Source organism: Pagrus major, chromosome 18 (genome assembly GCF_040436345.1).
Source record: "Pagrus major chromosome 18, Pma_NU_1.0".
Taxonomy (NCBI): domain Eukaryota; kingdom Metazoa; phylum Chordata; class Actinopteri; order Spariformes; family Sparidae; genus Pagrus; species Pagrus major.
In genome coordinates, this window is record NC_133232.1 from 22,522,444 (window position 1) to 22,542,060 (window position 19,617).

The window sequence follows — 19,617 nt, forward strand, 5'->3', positions numbered from 1 at the left end:
AGCCCTGACGGGAAATTGCTTGCGTTATTGTCATGTATCATCACAGTAGCAGCGTTACATACGTTGGCAGCTGTAAACACTCATAAAAACATTATAAAAATACATCCAGTGGTTTGGTGCCCACCTGTTTACTGAACATATGAGGAGTAGTTAACGTTTATAATCATCAGAGGACGTTACAGACGTTGTTTTTGGTTCCTGTCTGTTTCCTGAATATATTCGTACGTGTGTGAATGTGTAAATGAGAGATATTAACTTATAGCACTTTGTAGAAGGAGCTTTCTAAAGTTCACTCCATTCACTTGTATTAGTTCACGGGGCAGAGCTGCCTCCTCCAATATGTCGGCGACGTCGACGTATCGCAGCAGCGGAACAACCCGCTCAATGAGGCGTCTCTGTATATATGTCTATGGTTTTATCTACTAACCACCATAGACCATGGATCTATTATAGATCCATGCCATAGACATATGTACAACAATTCCACCACTGCTTCCTGGCTGCTGGCGACCATGACTTGCTTGTCAGAAAGACGTCGTTGGTGTAGACACTTGTCACTCAAACATGTCTGACCAATGGGGAAGCACCCGCCCACTGCGGTACGTTTGTGTCAAAATGATTCAAACAAAAAAAACGATTTCAAAACTTTTTTCACTTCAAATCGAAAAAAAAAGTTCAATGAAAAAAAAAACACTTAAAATGATTTTTTTTTTTTTTTGCATTTAAACAGTTTTTTCTTTGATTGAAAATATATTTTTTTTGATTGAAGCAACTTTTTTGGGATTGAATAATTAAGACACAAATGTCCTACCCACAACATGGTCCAAACACAAAAAAGATTACTTCAATCAAAGAAAACATTTTCAATCAAAAAAAAAGTGTTCAAGTGCAATTTTTTGAGTCTCAAATATTTTTTTGCATTCAAAAACATTTTTTCTATGATTGAAAAGGTTTATTTTTTGATTGAAGTGATTTTTTGATTGAAAATATTTTTTGTTTGTTTGAAGCAACTTCTTTTTTGATTGAATTATAAAGACACAAATGTCCTACCCATAATATGGCCCAAACACAAAACAACAATACTTCAATCAAAAAAGTTGCTTCAAACAAAAAAACCTTTACTTCTATCAAAGAAAACATTTTCAAGCAAAGAAAAACGGTGTTCAAATGCATTTTTTCGAGTTTCAACTATATTTTTGCATTCAAACACTTTTTTTCTTTGATTGAAATGGGTTTTTTTGATTGAAAATATATTTTTTGATTGAAGCAACCTTTTTTTTGATTGAATAATAAAGACACAAATCTACCTTCATAGGGAGAGACAAAGACAGCATAGAGTCAGTAAGATTTAGGGAGTTTGAATGTGTGATGTGGCATTCACAAGATTCAAGATGATTTCTCAACTCAAACTAGTGCTGCTTAAAAAGTTGACTGTACTTTACGTCATCAAGAGGCCAAATAGGTTTTTTTTTATTGTTGTTCATTTTTGTATTCAATTTGTTATTGATAGAAAATAAAGGAGATTTCTAAATATTTTCCACTGTGTAATCAAATAGCTTGGTACATTTTCATTAAAACTGGAACAAAATGTGAAAACATCTCTGCTCTAGATCTTAGTAATAAGAAAATCAACAACCGACACCAGCCCCTTTTCACAGCAGAAATTTTAACTTGTCATTGTCGCAGAAAGCACAGGTGTTACTCATAACATTAACGATGGATCTGTTATATTTAAGTGTCCCAATAAGTTGTGATGGTGCGCGAGCATGCACAATATGAGGAGTCAGAAGCCGAATCAGCTAAATGGAATCATTAATTTTATTATTTGCACCTGTCTTTTCCCTACTGTCTCATGTCAAAGTGTCTTCTATGTAAATTTGCAAGAAATTATCTTCACAAAAACAAGCACATGTCAGTGTCTTATGTGCCTTGGATACCTAGTGTATAATCACATGACTGTAGAAAAGAAAGAACACAATCATTATAGGTAAAAGGAAAATAAATGTAAGTATTTGTTTTATTGTGAAAAATGTAATATTCAACCTTTAAACCCCAGAGGGAGTTCATTATATTTGAAGGACAGTACAGATACATATTTGACATGGTGAGGAGCTTATAATAATGGTTGTAATTTGTATTAATATTTGAAATTTGAGGGCCACAGAAAGAATAAGTTTGTAATCTGTGCACCACAGCTTCGACCTGTGTGTCACTTCTTTATGTGCTGATGGAAGCTGACATTGACACGTTCTATAGTAATGGCAATAGGCTTACCGATGCCTCTCTGAATGTGTGCAGGAAAAGAATGTCTGTGGGTGAGATATGTGTCAAGTGCTGTGACGTTAGTTGCTGTTGAATATGTGTTAGCTTGACATTGAGAAAGTGGAGCGTGCCAGCATGCGGCCTAACTGATAGACGAGCGCACTCAGTCTCGCACACACGCCCGTACGCACACATAACTCATCTTCGCAGACTCGCATCGATACTGCACAAACAACAGCATACACATTCTGAACACACAACACACCTACGGCTCTGGCTATGGCAGGTCCAGGCCCGTGGGACTGACTGTCGTTAAAGGTTGGCCTGCGTAAATATTCCCCTCCACGCTCAGCTCAGCTCAGCTCAGCTCCACACACATGCAAACACACACACAGAGGCATGTGTACATGTAGGTCCACATACTCACCCACTCCAGGGGATTTTATGTGGCTACAGCTGTGTGCCTGCTGGCACTGGCAGGAGGAGACACAACACAGAGAGGAGAATATGGGGGAAGATATGGAAACAGACATATTGCAGTGAAAGGCATGTTACCATGGAAAAGAGGACAAAACATGAGAAAACGAACCTGTGCACTCTCTCACACGAGCCTGATGTTTTTTCTTTTCTTTTTTCCTTTCTCTCCTCCACTGAATACAGCCGAGTTTGAAAGTAAAAGACTGATAATCTGAAGTGTGACCGCTGAGGCAGAAAGGCAACTATTGAATGCTTTTCTTACCTCAGTGATGCAGTCACACAGCTCCACAAAGTTCACCAGAATGCAGACACGTGTATGTGCACAAGGACCCACACAACATAAGCAAAGAGAATGATGCTAGCTAGCAGCATGCTCTCTCTCTCACACATAGACACAGACATGCTTGTTTGTCTTGCACTACTCATGAGGACCCTTGTTGACATAATGCTTTCCCTAGCCTAAACCTAACCCCTTAATCTAACCTAAATCTTTGTCTAACCTTAGCTAACTAAATCTAACCTTCAAACAGCCTTTTGTGGACAAGCCACAAAGTCCTCACAGCACTGGTTAAAAGCTAAAACTAACCGTAACCTAATTTTAACCTCAACCTCAAAAACAAATCTTAACCCTCAAACAGCCTTTTGAAATTGTGGACCAGCCATAATGTCCTCATAAAGCATAAAAGTCCTCACAACACTGGCTAAAAAGCAAAAATGTTACTTCTTAGGACCCTCATTGACACAATATATTCCCTAGGCCCTTAACCCAGCTATCACAACTAAAATACCTGACCCTAACCTGAACCTAATATTAACTCAACCCTTAAAACCAAATATTAACTCTCAGACAGGCCTTTGATAGTTTTAAGGTCTGGCCAAAATGTCCTCACAAAGCAGAAATGTCCTCACAAAGCAGACATGTCCTCACACAGGGGTTTAAAGTAGGAATTCTTCCACACAAAGATAGCAATACAAGCACACATATACAGACCCACAAATAAATAGTGAATGAGGCTGCCAGGGCGGGGACGCGCTGCTCCTCGCCACAGCTCAGCTCACAGCTCTCTGCCCTTGTGCCGGGACCTCAGCCTGTCACTCTGCGTTTTACTCCCTGCACCACCACTCCACTGTAAGCAGCCAACACAATTTTGGGTATTGAGGTGCTGAAGAAACTGTCCACCACTACCCATTTGGCCTTTTCAGAGCTTGACAGAAAGGACCGGAGGTAAAAATACACTGCATTCTGCACTTGCCAAAATTGAAAACGGCTGGAGTGCTGCTGTGAGAGGAGAATGTATATAGTCCTTGTTATTAGGCCGACTGGACTGAAATGAGGTTGACACAGCGCCAGACATTGAGATGTTTTCCGTCATTCCCTTTTTTTTGTTTCACCTGAAATTCAATATCATAAATTAGTGTTCCAAATGGAGTCCGTGCAGTAGATATTAATTACTTGTCCATTACAGTTGGTGACACTATCAATCTGTTATCAGCTGGCTCCACCAATGACTCAAATTAACTGTCACTTCTCAATATCAGCCAAGTCATCTCCATGCTTTATTGCCTTCATTACAATATTCAGTTCTTAAATAGTATCCTCATGAGATCAGACAGTAACCAAGAGGTTGGCGAACGCTGAAGCAGAAGACAGATGCCATGGCGTGTCGATCTGCGCGAAGTTGGTAAATATCAAAGTAAATGTCAGCGTCGGCATCAAACACCGTACAAGGAACAAGAATGTGTTGTGGACTAGAAGAAATAATGGGAGTGCAGCCATATCATGATCTCCTGAGGTTCATGTATATTTGATAGGGCCTGCCAGATGTGGCCTTGGATGTGTATCAGCAAGCAATCTCTCTCACATAGCTCACAGAAATTAGATTTCATCTCAGGCCCCAAATCTAATACACAGGCTTATATTTACTCACAGTTGCAGCGCATCATAAGCCAATATGACCCTATAGAGGGGTGGCAGAGCTGCGCAAAATACAGTTAAATGAAAATGCTTTGAGCAAACTGTTCCGCAAGCTATCCGAAGCTTCTTAGCTGTGGACTAGCACAGAATGTAGCTGTTTCTCCGCTGCGTGGGCTTAAACTGTCAGATGAAATAAAACTGCCCAAAGCCCAATAAACACATAAAATAACATTTGAGATTTTCTCATTGTCTTAGATTCAATAGAAATCAAATTGTTGCTGAATACGTCTGACGAATCTACATCAGCAGGAAAACAGTTCCCTTCAATTCTAGTGATGAATCTGAGGTATATTTCTGATCCATATAAAAATCTGTTGGCGGTAAAAAATTTAATTCAACCAAATCACACTCTCAAATCATTTCACAGCCTTTGTATTGAGCTGGAGAACAGCGCATATTGGAGATGAAATGGTTTGCATGAGTCACCTAATGCATTGAGATGCCTGTGTCTTCCTCACAATGAATGCAAAGTCACAGTTAGCATGCGGAGGGCCGTTTTCCTATGCAGAGAGCCTTTGCATGCTTTGAATACTCTCCAGGGACAATAGCACCCACTGAGGAATTTTAAGAGTCTTCTTCTTTTCTTTTCTTTCCCCTCCTCTCTTATCCTCCCATGACCTTCCCTTTCTTTCTCCCCCCCCCTTCCTCCGCCTGTGACACAATGAGAATAGATGTCGGCGCTCACTTCATCCATATGTCTGTCTGTTTGTCTTGCTAAGATGTATTTTCTAGTTTGCGGCGCAGATAAATGTGTAGTCAGCACGCTCTTGTTCAGAGGGGCCAGAGATGACGGATCGCAGTTTGATGAACACTTTGGTCAACACATTTTTAATCTCCATTACTAAAGTCAACATCTCAGCACCTCCTTGTATTTCCTAATCAAAATAAAAAACACATTTGAAAGGATTGATTCAGAGTTTTGCAGCAGATCGATGCTTGGTGGTTGAATGCTGAGTTCAGGCCCACAAATAGCTCTTAATTGTTGGGGTTTCCAGTTGACGTGATTTGTGCGAGTAGATTTTCAGGGAACCCCAGTTGCCAATGGACATACAGCAGGACATGTCATAACCCAATTGTCTCAACGTCCACTTACACTAAGTGGCTATGGTGGCTAAAGACTCGCACAGTAATTGACTCAATGGGAGTTTACAGTATGAAACATGAGGCATTGAAGGCAGACACAATGCTCTCCAGGGATGGGCTTTTGTGACTGCTATATCTCCACTGTGTCCTACGGGCCACACACAACCACACATGGTGGATGTGGATCCACACACATACACACAATGAATGGACAAACACAGCAACCTTTTCTCTTTGCAGGTAATTCTGCATTCAGGTGCCGGGCATTCAGGCGCCATCCCATTCCCTGAGTTTTCGCTCTCAATCTTTAATGTGTGCCCAAGAATGAGGGCAAGGCGAGGGCGACACATATCCATCCTATTTTGGTCCGCTGTTTGCATGGTGTGCCGCCTTGAATTAGACAGAGCTTGTGTGGCTTCTGGCTGCAGGGCTACTGGCACAATGGGCAGAGGAGGGGAACAGTGGTGTCAGACGCTGTGAGAGAGGAACACACAGAGTGACATAGGCACAGCTAGAAGAATATGTTTACGCTGCTGGAGCCAGCGCCCAGCCTGACACACTCATGCCTGGTACAATAGTTAATCGGCTCGGACGCTGCTGCTGCAGCTGGTGTGACCACTGACCCTAAAAGGCATCGGTAACAGGGGGGCTCTTTCTAATAGGAAGAGCACTATAATTACAATGGGGGCGCAGGAATTACAGCGCATCCAGGGGAGTATTTTTTCTAACGTCTCCTCTGGTTCTGCTTCATTAATGGTGGTTTAGATTAAAAGAGTTGTTGATGTTCTTGGTCGGAAAAAAGGTAGCTGCCTACTAGGTGCTCTGTGTGTGGTGCCTAATGAGCTTCCTGAATTATGTGTGTGTGTGTGTGTGTGTGTGTGTGTGTGTGTGTGTGTGTGTGTGTGTGTGTGTGTGTGTGTGTGTGTGTGTGTGTGTGTGTGTGTGTGCGTGCACGCCGGTAGCATTTATGTGGGTGGATTGTATGGCATACATATATAACATGTTGCCTGAAGGTATTTTCTGTGCAGCTCGAGTAGGATTTGGACTTCCCTGGAGAAACAATTGATATTTAGAGGATGCACATGTGCAGCTAAGCCTGCATGTTTATGATGCGTGTGTGTGTGTGTGTGTGTGTGTGTGTGTGTGTGTGTGTGTGTGTGTGTGTGTGTGTGTGTGTGTGTGTGTGTGTGTGTGTGTGTGCGCATGAACCCCATGCACATTGTTTGCCTTTGTCTGTAAGCTACAATCAGATGTAATCGGGGACGTATCCTTTTTTGAACCAGACTCAAAGGCTTGTAAGCTAGTGATCTGCTATACTGGAAGGCTGTGAAAAGGGCCGGGGTAAGCAGTAAGCTTCCACCCACCTCCTGCTTTTAGCCAGCATGTGCGTATCCATCTCAGTTTCACCTTCTGTACCCCTACAGCTCACAGCTAATTTGTTTCTGCAAGACATAGGCACTCAGACAGAGGTCTCTCTCTCCGTCTCTCTCTCTGTCTCTTTCTCTCTCTCTTCCTCTCTCTCTGTCTCCCTATCTCCCCCTCTTTCTCTCCTTTCCCTCGCTCGCTGTCACTCTCTTTCCTTCTCTGCTCTGAATCCCTCTGATTCCCCCCAGGGGGGTGTACACCCCTTGCGATAATTTGTCACAAATGCAACTGCGCCCTCTCCGTGGCTTTCCTTGGCCCAAAAATGAGTTTCAGCCATCCCATCTGGCTGTCACAGGCAAGATGTCGCCAAGAATAGAAGCTTCCCATCCTTCCACATTTCATGGCTGAATTGTCATATTTGTGTGTGACTTATGTCTTTGACCCTCCCATGGTAGACATATTTTACATCTGATTTGTACTTATGGAGCTGCGCTTCCTTGAAGTGAGTGCACTCTTTGTCTCTGCCTGTCACTGCTTGCTGCATATATAAAACTGAACCAGGCTTTGGGGCTGCTGTACAATGCAGATGGGGTGTAAAACATGGTGCATATATTTAGAAACAACAGGAGTCAGATGTTTGCACTGTTACTACACAGCAGCCACTTGCACAATCCTCCCATGAAAACCAGTTTCTGCAGGAGCTAAAGGCACTAATCATTTCCTCTCAGCATACTGATCTGAAATCTATTTGTGGACACAGTTGGAGAAGAGAGAGGAAATCAGAAAACATCTTTAACAACTTGTCCCATCTAATGAGATTAGCAGAGCCGCTTACACAGTCATGACATGAAGATACACACAGATAACCCTGTAATAACTCATTATTCTTCCCATTTCCACATCGACGCCTAGTCAAGGCTCGCTTACAGTGCGTGTTGTTGTTGTGCATACACAGCTATCAGGCCAATCTAGGCACTGCAGTAGCAGTGTGGAGTGAGCTCGCTGAATACCGCCCCGAATGCCACAGTACAAAGAGAGCTAGCAATAGAAGGACACGGAAATAGTATTCTCTGCTTTTCAGAGGCTGCAGCATTAGTGACACATGCATGGGTGCAAATGGAAAAATTCAGCGTGCAGGCTCTCTGTTTCTCTTGGTGTGGCATGGAGGCTGCAGGAGAAGAGGAGGACTGAAATCAATTTGGTGTATGTGCTTGCATGCATGTGTTGTCATGAGAATGCACAGATAATGTCCCAAAAACTACAGAAACAGCTGAATGGAAAGGAAGTGCAGCAAAGTATATTTTCTTGCCTTGGTTTCAGATCAAGAATAATAGAAAGTCGCTGAAGGATCCTCTTCTTTATTTGCTGAAACTTTTCTATCCTGATACCAATGTATCCTTTCATAGCTTTTCCCTCAACTTCGTCAGTTACCAGATAAAGAAAATAAAGTCTACCTGTGCCCTTTGATTGTTGCATCCATCGAACACACATCCACTCACTTTACCAGCGGCAACAGCAAAGTACTTAACAGCTGCCCTGACCTTCATTTAAGTGTCATCATAGGATTTTTTTTTTTTAAGCCAGTATTAAGTGAGTGGGTGCATGTCTATTTACGCTTATGCTTCTGTCTGTGGGCACCATAACTGGATCACATAGGATTTTCAAATAAAAAGTAGAGTTATCCTACCGAAGAGAGCCGATCCAATTTAAAATATTGGACAATACAACACAGACGCAGCGAAAAGTTTAGACAATCACAGAGACGTGTTTTAAAATGCAGTTTAATCTTCTTTACTGCGGATGACAACAAGTGCTTATCTGAAATGTCTCGATGTATTAAACCCACTCTCGTTTCTATCCTAAAATGAATTTGGTGAATTAGTCTACAATTACCGTTTGACTCAGGTGTGGCGTGCATGCCTGTGATTAGCAGCCGGATTGATGAGTTCAAGGAGGAGCAGTGGCCCCGCTGAGCTGTGCGTGCAGACGGAGGGAGGCCAGCGCGTGATGATGAGGCCTGGAGTGTAAGGTATTGACCAGTGGATGTCACGTCGTGATTAGTAGGAGATATCACACTCGCCGGGCTCAGATGCACATCGATCCTGGAACCTGGGTACAGCCTGTCAATGGGGTCATTTTTATCCTCCTCGCCTCCTCCTTTTTTGCTTCCCACTATTTCCCATTTCATATGCTCTCCTTCACTCACACCTTTCGCTCTTCCTTCCTCTCCCATGCTTTTTTGTCATTTACCCTCTTTTCTGTCTCTCCTCTGTTCTGCTTTCCCACTCCCTCCCTCCCCCTTCCCTCCATCCACCCTCATGGATCAAACTCTTTATCTGGCCTAAGCCACAGCCTGCAGGCAAGCAGGCAGTCTCTACAGAGGCTGGAGCAGAAGACCAACAGCTTCAAACAACATTATATAGGGCTGGCATGAAGCATGTCTCACACTGATAGATGAAAACACTGGCCCCTCAGACACTGTCTCTGTATGGACATGATGAAAACAGGAGCAGGCCAGTGCTTCTGTTTTCAAAGCCCGCTGCACTCCACTTGACTATTGCTACAACACCTCCCGGGATGTAAGACAGACTTAAGTTTTGTAGGAATTAGGCAAGCATTCGCTTTTGTGTCCTGATCCATGCAAAACAAAACAGTCGGTTTCTGGGAGGAAGATGCATTTTCTTTGGCAGCTGTCCTGTTGGATCATCTGTTATGAAATCATTCCAGGGTAAATCTGGTTTAGAGGAAACATGTGAAGCCAGGTAACAAGAACAGTTGCAGCCATAAAAAGAGCAAGAAAAACAAATCATGCATGCAATGAATCCTAAGTAGTACGTCCCATTTGGGCCCGTTTTATGTCATGTTTCATTCCTATTGCTTAAGCAAACAAGTACTGCAAATAACAGTCTTGCTTGGGTTAATGCTCATGCTCTCACACACACACACACACACTGCATGGATGCCTGAACTTACAGTATCTCCCTGTAGCCTGAGGGAATCCAGGAAGTGTATTTTCCTGATTCCTTCAGCATCATTCGTCTAGGAGTTGACGAGTTCGACGCTGGGTGGGAGTTGTAATGGAACAGAAAAAGCACAATGTAGGTATTGTTTCAGGGCTGCCAGACCAATGTGAAATTATCCATGGACTAATGCATGATCAGACCAGAGGCACTTGTGTTTAAGTGGATGCAGCCTGTGGTACTGTAGGCTGTAGCCATGGAGACAGCAGCTTTAACCCTGCGTTATGAAGTGGCCAAGGATGTACAATTAGGCAAAATTTGCAAGTATTCATCTTCCAGCTGGTTTTTAAATATTTCAGGTGGGATTTAACCACTTTGTCTATCTTCATCATATCGGAAAAAATAACAATGCGCATTCCCGGAAGAGATGAGAGTTAAGAAAGAATGCAGGGAAAAAACGGCACAGAGACAGAAAGAAAGGACGAGCCCGAGTGAAATGCAGCAAGAGAGGCAGAGCAACATTTATTGAGTGTGTCCAACTGAGTGCTAGCCTAGTTTGTCTGTAGACGGAATGAAATGTTTGCAACAGAGGGGGCTCTGCACAGTCCTCGGGTCTTTGGAGATTTGCTTACAGTGAGGAGATGGTGGAGGTAAGATGGCTCAGAGGATTCAGGCTCCGCTGAACGCAGGCTCATGTCTAATAATCAGCAGGGAGGGACTCAGCATGGTCCCTCGGAAAAAGAGACGGGGAGAGTGAGACGGAGAGAGACAGAAAAACAGAGCGGAGGAAAGATTGAAGGCGAGGGCGAAAAAAAGCAAGTACAAGATCTAGTAGGAGTTAAGGGAAAGGGGGGGGGGAACGAGAGAAAGACACGTCCCTGTGGCCAAGTTATTCCTCTCTTGCGATTGCTTTCATGTGTCTGAGAAGAATTCTGATAAGATTTCGCTGCTTTACATATTTTCACCCCTATTAGCTCTTAAAGTCAAGTTAAGAGAATGAATCACTGACCTATAAAATGAGACTCAGCCAATCCAAACTCTCAAGGTCACCTGACAGACGTCGCACTCACGCAGTTGTTGTCTTTGTTAATTCTTTTTTTAACGTTATAAATTTGGATGACATTGTTGAGGTTGTCGTGGTTTTGCAGGATGCACTTTACGGTCACATTTATCTCAGGGCCAGGCTGATAAAACTCACTGCTGATGCTTCAGTGATTTTTGCCAGCTGTTCCAGATTACAAAGTACAGTCATTTATGGGGCTTACTGGCAGCACGGCCAGCAGAACATCCTTGTCCATTAACACGGACTGAATGCTCACACATGCCCAAAGTTGCCACGTAATACATCAGCAGTGATCCAAAGCACAGCCACGTCATGGTACTCTCTGTCCAGTGATGCAGCGTTGTCTTGTTAATATGAGCCTCTCATCCATATTTCTGTTGTCAAAACATGGCCTAAACTTGTGTGTGTTTGAGCCTGTGGGTTTGTGTTAAGTGTGGCTCTCTAACCTATGCAGTGGTCATCACACCCCCAAGGTCAAGCTTTTTTTTTTCTTTCCTATCAGCTGTGAATTATCTCTACAAGCCACTCCACCAATCTAGGGCCTGAACCGCATGCCCATTTAACGGGTGTCTAGTGAGGGGGCAGCGCGGTCGAGGTCAGCAAACCGCAGCGCAGAGGCGGCTGAAGAGCGACGCAACAGCATTTTAGCAGGGACCCGATGAGTGATTACCTCGGAGCTCCAGTCATAATTCAGCGTGACCTCAATCTGCCAGCAACACTATGGTTTGATGGATCTGCTCACAGTTTGGGTGTCGGGTTCTAGCATGTCAACCAGGGGCAGATAATTTCAGGGCTATCTGTTGCTTTTGCAAAGTAAAACATGCTAGATAGGATTGTGACACACGTGTTGATGGCGTTGCATCACGCTCTTCGTGTTTAATTCGTCGGGATGTTGAGTAATCGTTTGCAACGCACTAGCCGTCAGAGTAGATACTGAAGACAAAACAATGCCACAAATGGTTAACCCCCATCATGATGAAGCCTGTCGTCTGTCGGTCTATTCATCATCTCTGCGTCTTATCAATCAAAGTCAGCACAAATACGCGTGCATACACACACATGCACTCAGACACACACGTACACCTCCCAGTGTGGATAATTAGTGGATTCCCTCAGTGGGCGATAGAGCCTGTGCTCCTCTCTCCTCTCTCTCTCTGACCTTCCCCAGTGAGCTTCCTACCACAGCGGGGCTCATCACACACAGCTCTAATACATATTTATCGGTCCGGTGACAGCCCGTGTGCGCTGGATTTATATGTTTCTCGACAAACAATAGTAAAGCCTCAGTCACTCTTCCTCCCTTTCATCAACCAAAGCGGGAGATAAATCTAATGTTGTCGACCTGGCTCCAGCCTCCTCAGCAGTCGGCCATCTGCGAGTTATACAGACAGACAGGGAGACCAAGCCTAGTTGAATTCAAGCCGCTCTCCTCAATTACGGCAAAAGGATTTGATATACGTATGTCTGTCAAATCTCCTTGGCAATCGGAGGGGCTGCTCTGCTGGCAAACGTTTTACATTCAGCAACTTCTGATCAAAGACGTTCAGAAAGTGGCTGTGGCGTGGCTGGCGGCATTGGGATTCAGGACAGACTCGCTGCACCATGACTGGCTCTGTTTGCACAGCGCAATCTGAGTTGAGATGTGAGGAGAGGCAATACCACTAAAGAGTGAGGGGAGGGGAAGGGAGGAGAGGAGGAGGAGGAGGAAGGGAAAGGAGGGGATGGCAGGATTAAGCCCCAGCCCCCCTCTCTGCCTCCAAGCGGCCATCTTTCATCTTGCGGCTGCCCCTCTAATGCTTTCAAGTGGGTGATACCCTCGACATCTGCTTCCGCTCCCTGGGACACGGCACAGGCCTCCGTCCTGCAGAGACTCACAGCCACAGGACAGCTTGAAGGGCAGCGACAGGGCAGGGCCATGAAGAGCTGATGCTCCCATGCACATAGAATCAGATATGTGATGCAGAAACGTCATTTTTTTTCCCACTGAGGTTAAATCAAAAACATAAATTCAGACATGAATTGAAATCTTTACTGCTAACACACCCAAAATCTTTGTTCAAATACACCAAATGTGGCTTATACCAGTACACACACTTACCAGAGAAACATTTCACAGTTCACTCACCCAGACACATTAATTCTACTTACTACTTGCGAACAAATAAATGTAAATAGCTCTGTAAATAAACACTTCATCTTCGCCAAGAAGAAATAAGCCCCCCGCCGCCTCTGATTAAGACTACCAAAGTGATATATCTGGCACTTAAGTCTGCTGTTTACCTCATAAACACTAAGCCACCCACACTGACGCTGAAATATCACAAACTGAGTCTGCGTGCCTGTATATTTTCCCTGCTAGTCTTTGTGGCTTAAATGTGGAATCGTCTAATGACGTTTTTTCTGTATACGTGCCATTTCAGGAGCGTTTGCTTTCAGTATCACGAGTTCAGTTGTATTCCTTGACTCTGGCAGTGGAAGTGCCATGAGCAATAAAGCAGCATGGTCAAGTGGTGGGAGCTTCGCCTCTGATTTTCTCTGAGATTCGTAAAACAGCACTTGTGATTCCCAAAACCATATCAGGGGGACAGATGAGGGGTGCTGTCAAGACGGAGACAACGTCAGTGATGTGACGGAAGCCTACCCGAGACAGAGAGGATGTCATGTCACCTTCACTCTACTGTCTGTCAGGAGACATTTTTCAAAGGAGACGCAATTCAATTATATTTGAGGAAATGATGTTTGTTATTTGGGATCTGTTCCTTGTGGTGAAAAGTCATTTTATATTCCCTTCCTCTGCACTGCAACTAAAAATGTAATTTGATTTGTGAAAGCACCCCGTGGGACTGTAGATTTGTTCTCCTGGGTTTCTGAACCCCCTCCACCCCCTTTAAAGCTTACCCACACGCAAACGCCAAACTCCTATTTAGGTTCACGTAATAGATGGTCTGTTGTCTCTATTTCTGGATACTACAAGCAGTAGACCATGGTGTTCTGTTCTGCTTGGCCCTCTTTTATTGTGTACCACCATGTTGCATTGTATCGCTGGATGAATATGTGCAGCTCCATTCCTTCTGCTAATGTAGGGAGTAGGAGTAGAGTTTTATTTATAGCAATCCACCCACCAACTCCTGTGGAATTTAGTGATCTTTCAGGTAAAATAGATGACTTTTAACTGAAGCAGAGGTACTGTGTGTTTAACTGTGAGTGTGTGTGTGTGTAATGACTGCAAAAAAGGAACATCTGTGTCTATAATTGCAGTGTTTGAGGTTCAACCAATTTAAGCTACCTTGAAAAGTACATTAACAGAAGGAGGGCATGTGCATAGAGTTCATATATTCAAGGCTCTTTCTGTTTCATACAAGGAAAGGGATTTTTGGATATGCTAAGCTATTTTCTTATATGAACTTTTGAGACAAGGTCTGGAGAATCAGTTCTGGACTCTGATCCGCCTTGTACATAAAAGAGGGGCTACTTCTTCTGCATGGAAATTGTTTGGGTATGAAAAGTCTGACACGGACCAGAAAACTGTATTTTGGTCATATCACACAGCCCAAATGTACAATCTCGAGTTGTGTTTTGATCACTTATAGAGCTCTGCATGGTCAGGCACCTGCCAACATCAGACATCTACTGCAGTCTTATGTCACCAGTAGGTCTTTAAGGTCCTCTGATCAGGGAGGACAGAGTCACCAACGTCCTACGTGTCTCACTCACTGCGATTTTATCTGAAATGACCTGCTCTGTTCACACATGGGCTCAGTTGGACATTACACAGACTTTGTTCAAAGAAGCTGGCCAGGTAAAGTCTGGATAATGTCAGGTTCAGCTGATTCAGACATTTGCATTCTCATATAAAGCTCCTCCGGGTATTCTCTCGATAAGTTCAGGGTCGCAGTGCATGTGTTAAAGGGATTGTATAGTCTGGTTTTGCCAGTTTTAGCCATATTGGCATCCTCTGCTTGTGACAAACATACAGAGATGATTAGCGAGAGAAAATATAGAGATGGATTGAAGAAGAGAAGATGACAGACAGAGTGCTGATTCCCTCCTCTGCCTGCGAGCTGTCTGTGAGACCAGGCCATCTGCACAGTCATTATCGGCGCCATGATTCCATTATTGTTCCGTGTGGCAACAAGGAATTTGTTCTGTCTGGCCATTGTTATTCTTATCAGCTGACAGTCCCCTTTTGATCATGGCAGCAACAAAATTAAAAACTATCATGTAGTACAACACATAACTGAATTATCCTCTGTAATAGTGACACACTAAATATCATCCTATCTCTTCCTCCTGTGTCCCTGTGCAGGTCTGTTCCATAGAGCCATCATTCAGAGCGGGTCAGCCCTCTCCAGCTGGGCGGTGAACTACCAGCCGGTCAAGTATACACGTCTCTTGGCAGAGAAGGTGGGCTGTAACGTCCTGGACACCTTAGACATGGTGGACTGTCTGAGGAAGAAGAGCTCCAGGGAGCTGGTGGAGCAGGACATACAACCAGCGAGGTACCACGTGGCCTTTGGACCTGTAATCGATGGCGATGTCATCCCGGACGACCCCGAGATCCTGATGGAGCAGGGCGAGTTCCTCAATTACGACATCATGCTTGGGGTCAACCAGGGCGAGGGACTGCGGTTCGTGGAGAACGTGGTGGATTCAGAGGACGGCGTGTCTGGGAATGACTTTGACTTCTCCGTGTCAGACTTTGTGGACAGTCTGTACGGGTACCCAGAGGGCAAGGACACACTGAGGGAGACCATCAAGTTCATGTACACAGACTGGGCAGACAGAGACAATCCAGAGACCAGGCGTAAGACGCTGGTGGCTCTGTTCACCGACCACCAGTGGGTGGAGCCGTCGGTGGTGACAGCTGATCTTCACGCTCGTTACGGCTCACCCACCTACTTCTACGCCTTCTACCACCACTGCCAGAGCCTGATGAAGCCAGCCTGGTCAGATGCCGCCCACGGGGACGAGGTGCCCTATGTATTTGGAATTCCTATGATTGGTCCGACGGATCTTTTCCCCTGTAACTTCTCAAAGAATGATGTCATGCTCAGTGCTGTGGTCATGACCTACTGGACCAACTTTGCCAAGACTGGGTGAGTAAAATGACTGTATCTTGTTTTTCATCAGTTCTCCAAATTAGGGATGAGTATTGTTAGGTTTTTATCAATGGCAGGTTTGGATACTTATTGATACTCCTCCTTAATTAGAACTCGGCACACCACTGTTCATTTATGTTTTATGTTTTATTTTATTTCGCAGCAAGATCATGGTATACTGTTAATTGCATTGGTCGTGTGGTTGGAGAAGATAAAACAACAAACCTTCTCCTCCAAATGTGTGGAGAGCTAGTAGTTGTTACACAAACACATCAAATGCAAGGAAGCATTTAAAGATCTATGGCATACATCAAGAGCAGGGAAATGCAAGATATGAACTGTTCATATTTTACCAGCATTTGGCCAGAGGCTGGTACTTATTGTGAGCCCAGCCTGATATCAATTGTTACCTTGACTTGAGGTCGACTTGTTGCATTATTCTGGGCATTGAAGCAGGTTGCTGACTCAAGCTACGAGGAGATGACCGGCTGCAGTGATGGTGGAGCATCAGAAAGTCAAACAGTGTAAATATAGGGCATTTCATCCCATTGGATTGCTAGTATTGCCCCTGTTACACACAACAGCTGTTATACACATGAAATTAGCTGTTAAATTTGTATAAACACAACCATGAGGTAGACAGTCAACGCAAAGGAACACATCATTAATAGCAGTCGGCTACATGCAGGAACGAGGTAATTTAACAGTAGACAAACTAAAAATGTTAGTGAATGAATGAACGATGTTCAAACAACTGAGAGTACTGAGTGCTGCGGGATCTTAACAGTATTATGATTCGAACCAATCACGAACCAGTCTGAACCAATTAGCAGCAGTTGTCAGTATCCCTCTCTAATCCCAGTATAGATCAGACAAGTATCTGTTTCTTACGTCTAATAATAGAAGGATCATGACATATCCACACATATTACTCATTTGTCTTTTAAATGCATTTAACAACAGTACTCACCAATTACTAAAAGCAGCATTCACACAATGACAAACTTTTTTATTAATAGAAAGTCACAGAGAGAAATCCTATCTGAGTCCTGTTAAAAGGCCTCAGTGGTACAGAAAAGAAGCTGCAGGATAAAAGGAAGCTCTACAATGAATAGGATGGGACAGAAAAGGCATTTTTCAACAAAGACATTTTTTCAGAGGTGTTTTTTTTCCTGAACTTCCTGCGTCCCAGTCTGAAAACCTGAGACATATTGAATCTGAGGAAGATTAAATGTTCCCCCAGAGTGTGTGCTGTGCTTTTTGTGCTTGGCTGAGTGTTTGGGTTGAGTATATGTGCATGGCTGCCTGTCTTTCTGTATACTAGTGTGTGTGTGTGTGTGTGTGTGTAGCTGGAAATACTATCTATGCTCTATTATTCCGAGGCCCAAAAGACACAGAGACTTATCAGGCAGACATATCAAACTCTTGCCCTCAGCGGTATCGATTCCCTCAGCGTAGACCGAGTCGATCACTCGTGCCCTGGGTGACTCCCGCTCCCCACAATGCTCAGTTTCACCCCCACCCATCTCTAAGCCTGGCCATTTTGTATGACTACTAGTAATCATTTCTAACAACTGAAATTTAATTTGACAATCCCCGTTACCAGAGAGGTATTGATCCCATCCTGAACTGGATGGAGTCTGAAATCTTGTTCTGTTTTTTTTTATCTGTCTCTAAATCATCTGCTGTCCAATCAGGTGGCATTTACATCCAGTCGTCTGGCCGATAGGCTGAGCCCCGGAGCTGCTGGCTCTGCTACAGCCTTGAACTGCTAATGGCAGACGAGTGCAGATGGACTGCTGCTTTGGCTCCTCAAGGAAAGCACTGAGGTCCATCAGTGATGCTCGGACTAAACAGCTGTCTCCTCTGCCTGGCAGCCATCTTGTGTCAACACATACAAAGCTGCAATTTGTAGATACAGATGGATTTTCTTACTTGTCCTTTCAAGAATATTTTTTGACGAGAGAAAGTGTTCAATTTTAATGAGAAAAGTTTGGGGCCTCAAGGTAAAAATGCATGCTGCTTATGTACTGAATCACTCTTTACTTGGATCTTTCGATGTCATTGAAATTAATTCTGATAGATGACGACAGCCTGCCCATTTTACCTACAACCGATTCAACACACTGCCATGGGCAGTCAGCCTGCCGTAACCGTAACCTGGCCTTCACCCTGGCAAGCGGCAGAAGTCGAGAACAACAAATTGCACTTTACTGCTGACCCTGTGTCAGTTTTGTAGATTTCCGCGTCACTGATTGATTGAGACCAGGAGCAGAGCAGTGAGAGGCTAAGCTGTTCTACAACTCCGATTACGGAAAGGTTTGGACACCGTGTAAAACATAAAAACACAATAATGTGCAAAGTAACTGACAACGGTTTTACAAATGTGTTCTCAAGCTCATGTAGTAATATCCTGTGTAGAGTCATGTGTTTCACAAAGCGGTGAACCTCGCCCCACCCTTGCTTGTGAGCAACTGAGCCTTTCAAGAATGCCCCGTTCATACCCAATCATGATATTATCACTTGTGGAATATTCCAAACAGGGGTTTTGTAAACATTTTCACAAGTTTCCCAGTGTTTGTTGCTACTGTCCGAACTTGTTTTAAATGAGTTGCTGGCATCAAATTTACATAAAGAATATAATTACAAGGATCAAGTAAGTTGATGATGTAAAACATAAAATATTTCATCTCACCTAAGTATATGTCAAAAAGGATTAACAGATCGTCACTGTTTTGTTTATGTTTTCAACACAGCATCCCAACACATTGTAGATCCGCGCTCGCCACATTACGGGCAGTATCCACCCTATGCTGTGTCGCCTTGGCATAACTCCAGTCTGGAGGATTACATGCAGACCAAAATTAGGCACTCAGATGGTATAAATCCTGGGATTAGATGCTAGGATAATAAAAAATGCTCCAAAGGGTAATTGTACCGCAGCCCAAGTAAAGGATTCTACCATCAACTCCTCTGAGGGGGGGGGGGTTGCGGATGTGAGATATTTCCCACAGATTCGTAAGTTCATCCTCCTCATTTAGACTGCACTAGGGGATATAGATCTCTCCTTCAACACCACCCAACCCAATCTGGCTCAAGAGGACATCCTTTTAATTAAGGCGCAGTTGAATTCCCTTTGCCTTGGTGGGCCGTCCAACAGCCGTCTTCCCTATATCTGTAAAGCAGCTCTCGCTCCCCTCCCAGATGTTGGTAATGAACTGACCCAGATTGCACTTCATGCCCCCTCTCCAAATCGGCTATAGAAACATGTGGGACACGATGTTGAGACACTTGGGCTGCATGTCAACAGCGTGTATCATAGCAGCGTTCACC

General features: G+C 43.9%; 1 protein-coding gene across 8 annotated transcripts in view; it reads left to right on the plus strand.

Moving 5' to 3' along the window:
* Positions 1–19,617, plus strand: part of nlgn3a (neuroligin 3a) — a 100,057-nt gene that overhangs the window by 70,854 nt on the left and 9,586 nt on the right. For 5 of the 8 annotated variants that reach the window (XM_073487018.1, XM_073487022.1, XM_073487021.1 and 2 more), the window contains one exon: positions 15,492–16,281. In XM_073487018.1, coding sequence (XP_073343119.1) covers positions 15,492–16,281 — 790 coding nt within the window. Of the gene's footprint in view, positions 1–11,639; positions 11,659–15,491; positions 16,282–19,617 lie in introns of all 8 variants that reach the window. The other 3 variants (XM_073487025.1, XM_073487024.1, XM_073487026.1) reach the window with 1 other exon arrangement.